This window comes from Acyrthosiphon pisum, chromosome X (genome assembly GCF_005508785.2).
Source record: "Acyrthosiphon pisum isolate AL4f chromosome X, pea_aphid_22Mar2018_4r6ur, whole genome shotgun sequence".
Lineage (NCBI taxonomy): Eukaryota > Metazoa > Arthropoda > Insecta > Hemiptera > Aphididae > Acyrthosiphon > Acyrthosiphon pisum.
The window spans coordinates 7,781,058-7,790,031 of NC_042493.1; the positions used below are offsets into that span (position 1 = coordinate 7,781,058).

At 26.5% G+C, this 8,974-nt stretch overlaps 1 protein-coding gene across 1 annotated transcript in view; it reads left to right on the forward strand.

Annotated features, from left to right (window-relative positions):
- The window catches only part of LOC107882633 (NEDD4-binding protein 1-like), a 31,021-nt gene that overhangs the window by 15,583 nt on the left and 6,464 nt on the right, over positions 1 to 8,974 (forward strand). The window contains exons 3-4 of the mRNA XM_029485904.1: positions 4,933 to 5,625; positions 6,540 to 6,761. Of these exons, the coding sequence (XP_029341764.1) occupies positions 4,933 to 5,625; positions 6,540 to 6,761 (915 nt within the window). The remainder of the gene's footprint in view (positions 1 to 4,932; positions 5,626 to 6,539; positions 6,762 to 8,974) is intronic.

The window sequence follows — 8,974 nt, forward strand, 5'->3', positions numbered from 1 at the left end:
AATAGGATCGCTGTTTTTGTATACGATATTAACTTAGTAGTGGGTTTAACTTCTTCAAAACGACATATTTTCCGGTGTATTCGGATCAAAATTGTCTTCAGCCCGTAATCATATTAATAATTTATTATAATTTGGTTAGGTAAGAATCCAACTTCTTGGTCGTTTTGAAGATGAAAATCAAGGGTGGCGAAAATTCCAAGAAGTTGTGGTTATAATATTATATTTTAGATTCTGAGCGTAGCGATGAAAATGTAGTGTTCGTTTTACAATGATATTACATTTTTAATTAATTTTTTTCTGTTTGTCATCAATTTTCGGAGTAGTGAAAATGCTTCGATTTTCCACATGAGCATTTCTTCTGATATGAAAGTGAATTTAGTTGGTGCTTTTAAAATGTCTAAATTCAAAATCCCCTGTAGTTTTCGGAAAAAACAAAAAAAAATTCAGGAAAAATGGTAATTTTTTTTGGCACAACTCAAAAACTAATAAATGGGCACTTGAAGTTATCAAGTTATTCAAGTTATCAAGTTATCATTATATATATATTAGTATAATTTTTTCAAAACTATTGTCGATAAAACTTTTTCACTTGATAAAAAACCTTGATAATTTAATGTACGGTTCTTTATAAATTGTTATAGTAGCAGTTTAAACATTTTAGAAATAACGAATAGTTTTTATATGCTTTTAAAGTTCAAATTTTTCCAAAATTCATCAATATCTCGTAAATTTGCTAATTATTTTTCAGTTAGAAATTCATGACAAATTTCTTTTCTGGTAGCTAACATTAAAAATGTTAATAGGAGATTCTCAATAAGAGTTTCTACTTAAAAAAAGTTTACCAGAAAGTTATATTAATTTTTTATGAGCGATTGAATTAAATTTTTTGACGATATTCGATATTCAGTGGTTTTTAATTACTAAATTTGATTATTTATATAATTATGCTAGGATTACACACCATCTCTGCTCTGAATCATTTTTCATATGTAATGATTCATCATTGAATTCAAATCTAACACATCCATTACAATGACATGCACGACAAGTACTGTTCACTTTCTTATACAATGGTTTGGTTTTTGCCAATTTAAGTTTTTCTGGAATAATACAATTTTAGATGTTCAGATTGTTGACCATGGACGTCAAAGAGCTTAATATACCGACTATCTACCGACCACAAATTTGAAGTTTTAAAATTTAAAATAAAACACCATCAGATAGATCATTAAAAAATATTTATAAACTTTGTTTTAAAAAAATCATAATACAATCATTCTCGTTTCTCTTAAATTTAGAAAAGTACCTATAGGTTACAATCACCTATTAAAAAATAACAAAAATTGACATCATGTCATATTTCAGTAAAAATGATTAAATCAAAACTATCAAGTACAACAAAAATTACATCTAGCACTTCTAATATTACAACAAAGTACATTTAAATTCAGGTTAATAGGTACCTATACCATTTATATATCATTTTACAATGATGACATTGTGTGTATTTTAAGTAAATCTTCTTCCTCAAAAACTATCACTTTGCGATTTTAATTGATTTTTAAAAAACGTATATTGTTTTATTTTATTCATTGAATTATGTTTCTTAATAAATGTAAGTATCTGATATTCAGATTGCAATACAATTAAATATTACAACGCAATCATAAATGAGTATTTTATATTTTACTTCTCTCTCTCTAACTTTATCTCTCTATATCTACTCATCTTATTTTATCGCACTACTTATAGTCAATTCAACATTGACAATCCTATTTGAAACCTGCAAGTAGTCAGAGCGGAATGATGAAAACAAAGCTATGGAAATTATATCGACTATTTATGATTTATTGAAATAAACTTTCGTCGACGTATAAAACAACCTCAATGATAAACCTGATACTCCATGTATCAAATATAAATATATATTAAATGTATATATTATATATTATTATAATATATAATATTATAATATTATAATATTATTTTTATTATTTATATATTTTATTTATATATTAAATCTTAATGCAATGAAATTAAATTTACTTTTATGTCGATATTTTGATGAGATTTTCTCCTTAGTTTTAATGTTGTTAGTACAACAGTACTTATCTTCTAAAATCTGTTAATTTTGGTGTTTTTACAGTTTGGGAACTTTTTAGTACATCAAATAATAGTAAATTTTAAACTTCCGTAATAATGAATTTTTTTTACAACACCAAGAAAAAAGTAGGTAAGTGAGTGTCTCTCTGCTGTACAGTAGGTTACAAATGGGTCACTATATTTGATGGTGTTAAATTTGAATTAAATTATATAAGATCATTGTATACGATAAAACGGGTCGTAGCCCATTTGGCTCCCGTTCTACAAAATGGTAAACTCCCAAACGGCTCTGGTTTTTTACAACACAAATTCCTTACGCTTTATACATACTTCTGACTTAGGACTGTCTCAAAATAGGTGTGGTTAAAAATGTGTTGGTGTTTTTTTAAGGGTATATTCTAATTAAGTTTTAAAAGTTTTATAAAAATCATATATTATAGTGAATTAAATGTTATTAAAATAACATTAAACTTTAGCATTATAAAATAGAAAAATCTTATGATGTAGGGTAAACTCTATATGTTTATAGTGTACATTTTTAAAGCAAATTTTTTTTATATAATCTATACCTGTTATTTCAGTAGATGAAAATTCATAAATAATGTTTAAAATGATCCCCTGTTTTTATTTCAATTTAGGAGTATTCATAATTCATATAGGTATATTATATATATTAAATTTTAATTTTAATTATACAACGGTATACAGTACCTATACCGGTATACGGTACATCTGTATATCGACCTCAAATTGGTATACCAGTATTACCGTCAGCTGTTTGGAAATTTACATGGTCATAATACCTTTTTCGATGGGAGCATTTTGGGAATTTACCCGTTCATAAAATCTTTTTCGGCGGGAGGCGTTTGGAATAAGCAAACAATATGGACGGAAGCCGTTTGGGATGCGCCGAAAAAAACGATTCTGAGGTTTGTCGGTCTAGGATATTTTGTATTTTATTTATATTGTTATAACTTATAATTAATATAGTAGCCAGAAAGTTGAATTAATATTATTTGCTTATTATCGTATTTAAATTTTTGTATATAATAATATACCTACTTGAGAATTTCAAGTACCCACGAATAATATTTTTAAATTATAATATATAATCGGTAGGTATTTTTGGTTATTTAATATGTAATTTCGTACCATTTGAACATAGAGTAAAGGCGGGTTCACAACTACCCGTGTCGTGTCGTGTCGTGTGAATTGTGAATTCAATTCGTTCTTCGGGGATATTCAGAATCAGGACGATACCAACTTGGTATCTAATCAAATTTAATAGATACCATAGGTATTAGATATATAAGATAACAGTAAACAAATCTACCAAGGCGTGAACATTGTGACCAGCACGATCAAAAGTTGAATTAATTCAACTTCGCGGTAATCGCGGTATCGTGTTGGTCGACACGATCATATTTTATCATCACATTTTGGTGAACCAATCAGAAAAAAGGATTTTACACGACACGACACGACACGGGCAGTTGTGAATCCGCCTTAACTATGAAAAATTATTTTTTATATTTTTATAGTTTTTGTATACAGAATAAACTACTTACATGGAACCATCTTTTGAATTTTCCATCCTTAGCTATAAAAATTGAACATTTTATAAATTTTTAACTACAAAATCATTTTTCAATTTTCAATTTGATAAATTATGTCAAAAACTGAACTTTAAATGCTTATAAAAAAAATGTACCTAGGTATTTTTTATATTTTTCAACTACTATTGTAACAATATATCAGGAGCCTTGTAATAAATGTTCATGTTTTTGAATTAAAAAATAATATTTTATTTACATTTATAGATAAAAAAAACTAAAAACATTAAAAATTTAAAATGTCTGTAAACAGTGTAAACAGGTCAAAACTATTGATAATGAATCAACAAGATCCACTTTCCCATTGAACATAAGGCCAAGTTGAAAAAAATCGAAGCAGTTTTCCTGGCCCCAAAAATATTTGAATTCAATAATAAACCATTGCATACGAAAAAAGATTTTGAGTTGATGTGTTGTGTTATCCTGTCATACTTTTTGAATAATCTAATTTAATAATTTAAAAGAACAAATAAGAAAAATACCTCATAGCTATAAATATCATAACTTTCTAGTAAACTTTTTTCTTGTTAAAGGTTTGTGAGGAATCTTCAATTAAAATGTGTAATGTTAGCTATGAAAATAAAGACTTTTATGAATTTCTAACTGATAAATAATTAACAAATATGAAAAAATTCTGATGGCTATATAGTTTAAAAGTTGTACCATGTATAGAAAATCGTTATTTTAAGATTTGTTGAAAATAATAAATATTAAGTGCTTATGTTATTCATTTTTGAATTACAATAAAATTTCAAAAATCGATTGATAAAAATTTGTTAATTTAATTTTCTGGTGAAAATCTAATAAAGTAAACATTTTAAACTCAAACGTTCATAAAAAATGAATTTTACTTTCCGGTAAACTTTTTTTTTGATTTAAGGTAGAACATTTATGGGGAATATTCTATTAAAATGTCTAGTATTAGCTATAGAAAGCAAAATGTTTATGACTTTTTAATTGGAAAATAATTTGAAAACGTTCGAAATGTTGATGATTGTTCACGAAATTTGAACTTGAAATGTATATAAAAAATAAACGGGTATAATATGTATCTTTAATAATTCCTATACTCTACCTACAGAATAATAATACACGTTTTTTTAAACACCAGTTTATGGGTTAATATTTTTGTTGAACTACATGTTTAGAACTTACCAAATCAAAATCTTTGTAAAGTTACTTTGTATAATTAATGAGTATTAAAAGTGTTTTACAGTTATATTATTGAAAGAAGAAAGACAAGGATACATTTAGTTTCACCAGAAATAAAGAGGCGAAAGTGGGCTGATTCGACGTTGATTGTAAAAGAAATGAGATCAAAAATAGCACCTATGGACATTAATTCACCAAATGTAAGTGCAGTTGAGGATAAGAATGAACATTTCGTTCTTACTGTTGATCATAAAAGTATGGATACGGTTTCTTCCACAGTACCAAATATTACAAATGATGAAAGCATAGATAGTATTGGTATTACTGCTGATGATAATATTACCCTTGACAACTTCCAAGCTATAGATCATGAAAAAACTACACTGAACATCGATAATGTTGAAGTAATTAATATTGCTAACACAAGCAATACAAATGAAGATGTCCCTAGACAATTTTCATGTAATACTAAATTGCTTGATCTTCAAATTAATAATTTTCGTACTATTGTTCAAAATAAATCTATTGAACTTATTACTATATCGGACAACAGTGATGATGAAAATACATCAAATCAACAATCTATTAAAAAACCACATAGTTTTAAATCTGTACCCAATCGACAAGATATTTCTACAACAGGTAAAAGTAGAGCCCCATATTATCGTTATTTTCATAACCGTAATATGAAATGGGAAGAAAAAAATGATAGAAAGCTGCGAACCATCATCATTGATGGTCTAAACATTGGACACGCGTGAGTTTTATTTTTTAAATTTCTGAATTATTTCATTGCAATAAAGATAGTAATACTTAGATCGTGGATATATATGCATTAAATACAGCCAAATGTACACTAAAATGTTCAAATATACAAAAAAAAAATAAATATGCACTCAAAAATATAACTCAGTACTCATTTAATTTCTGAATATTTAGTTAAAAATATGGAACGCTACTATAAATACTTTTCTTTAAATACTTGTGTTTTGTAGGTAAATAGGTAATCTTAATCTATTCAAATCTATAAGAAAAACAAATATAGGAATCAATTAGTATCAAAAAATTATCTTAAAAAGAATTTAGTATTTACTATTAGATAGCTAAATCATTTGTGTTCTGTTGGTTGATTTAGTCTATAAGAAAAAAGTTAAATCCCAAATATATTTCATAAAACTGTTTATATCTACAAGTAAACCCATTCATTTATTTAAATATTAATCAGAACTATAAAAATATATTTTTTCTATATTACAATAGTAATTATTTCAATAATGACTAAAAAAAATAAAAACTAAAAGATGAAATATGCAATTAAAATTGTTAAATAAACCCTTAAAATAAAAAATAAATGAGCAAATGTCGAAATATTCAAAAGTTTCATAGTTTAAATTATTATGCCATGAAACAATGCCTGTGCTCGTTTAATATATCATGCGGTCAACCAGAATAAATATGCAAATACATACAAATCCACGTTTTAGATTTATAACTTATAAAAATATTAAGATCAAAAAAACGTTCAATGATATTTTAACATATGTACTTGGAAATAATTAAATTTAATATTTTTGATATAGTTTTCTATATTATGAAAACTTGTTAGTTATTACTGATTCTAACTTTTGATTGTCATAAAAATAATAAATCATAAAATTTACTTCTTTTTAGACATGGTTTAGGAACGTTTTCAGTGAAAGGCATTGAAATATGTATACAATATTTCACGGATCGAGGACATAAAGATGTGTTAGTGTTCATTCCAGTCCATCATCGGGGACCACCTGGGTCTGAAAGGAAAACCATACTTGACAATTTATATAACAAAGGGCAAGTTTGTTTTACTCCCAGCAGAAAGATCCATAACTTAAGGATGACATGCCGCGATGACCGGTAATTTAATAATTAGTAAAATTATTAGATTTAGATGTGTGTTTTTTATTTTTATAAAATTTTTCATTCTTGAATCAACTTAATTATTAGATTCAGAGCGGAGCGAGGAAGCTAGTGGTTTTACAATGGTGTTTATTTATTTATTTTTTAAATTTTTTTTTTTTTATCTCGTACCTATATAAAATGTCTACCAGGATGAGTGCTTCGATTTCAAAATAATATAATAATATAGTATCTTATCTTTTAGCGAATTGGATCAAGATATTACTTTAATGAGGTCATTTTTCTATTTTCTCAATGGTAATTTAATGTCACGGGAAAAACCATCGACAAATTACGAAAAACTGCTAAATACGGGATTTTAATTTCTAATGCATGTGTATCACCATAGAAACGAATAAAAATAATAACATTATACAGTCGACTCTCGGTAACCCAAGTTCAAGGGGAAAAAAGAATTCGATTTACTAAATATGTCAATGTATTATTATTATTTGAAGGGGAATTGTATTTGTTCGAGATGTCGAGAATTTCGAGTTATCAAGGTTCGAGTTACCAAGAGTGCACTGTAATATTAATTCAACTTACAGGCTATAATGAATAATAGCAATATAAAATATCCAGACTGACAAACTATCTCCGCTCAGAATCATTTTTCTTATACAATGTTATTTTATCGTTGAATTCAATTTTAATACAATCCATTATACATTGCCTATGTCTGGAACCTACTGTACAGCAGGCACTTAGCCACTTACCCAATTTTTTAAATTGGATGTATATTTTTGGTATAATACTTTTATGATGATATTTAAAAAATACCAAATTTTGCATTAATGTTGATATAATCTATAGTAGCAAACTGCTCACTTGATACCTGAATTGATTAGGTCATTTATATCTTGATCATCATATCTAAAACGACATTATGATAATAAAATATGCATTTTTAACATGTTACAATCTTTATAATTTAGTTATTACTGAATCAATTACCGAATTGACTATATATTTTTCCAGCGCACCCCAAACGGCTTCCGTCCATTGTTTGCTTATATCTAAACTCCCGGCTCCCATCGAAAAAGGTTTTGAAAAATGGTGAATTCCCAAAAGGCTCACATAAAAAACGTTATTTTTTTTTTTTTTTTATTAATTAAAAGGCATTCCTAGCTAGAGAAGCTATCTAAGCCTATTTATAATATAAACATACAATTTTCTTGGTTATAAGTGCGATATATAAATACTAATATTAATTATTATTTAACTTAAAACTAGAATTTTTTTTTTTTTTTTCTGACTTATGGTGTATTTGATGTGTCATTGGTTTGTGGAAGGCCATTTGATACGGTCATGGGGTCTTCCTCTCTTGAGACGGCGAATTTTTGGTGGACACACGATTAGATTGTAGTAGGTGGCGCCATTTGAGTTTGTAAGAGAATGGAAGAATCTGTTTGATAAGTAGTTTATGTGCTCGTCAATAGAAGGAATTTTCAAGTAAAAAACGTTATTATGAATAGGTAAATTTCCAAACGGCTGATGGTAGGTAATACTCATATACCGATTTGAGGTATATACAGTATACCGTTGCATATTTTAAATTTAAAGTGAAAAAATATATATCTACCTATATAAATTACGAATATACTTACCTAAATTGAAAAAAAACAACGACTCATTAGAAAAATTATTTATGAATTTTCATCTAATGAAATAACACCTGTGGATAAGAAAACTATGCCTTAAAAATGTACTTAATATGTATGCATTTTTTATACTTTTAATTTTTACTTATATTTTTTTACAATTTTTTCTATTTTTTAATGCTAACATTTAATGTTAGTTTAATAACATTTAATTCACAATATATTATGATTTTTCGTATAATTTTTATAATTTAGTATTCATTTAGAATATAACCTTCAAAAGAACAATAATACATTTTTAATCACACCTCTTGAGACAGTCTTAAGTCAGAAGGGCCAAATGTAATCTCCTACATGAATAACCTTTTTACCTTTATTCTTTAAATAAAAGATATGTAATCTCCCACAAAGGTATTTTTACCTGAAAAAAAATAGGGTAATATCCTACACTCCAACATTTTATTTGAATACTTGATTTTGGAATTGAAAAGCTCAAAAAACTAAAAATTATAATTTGAAAATTAGAAATACTAAAATATATTTCTATGATAAAATACAAACACTGAATAG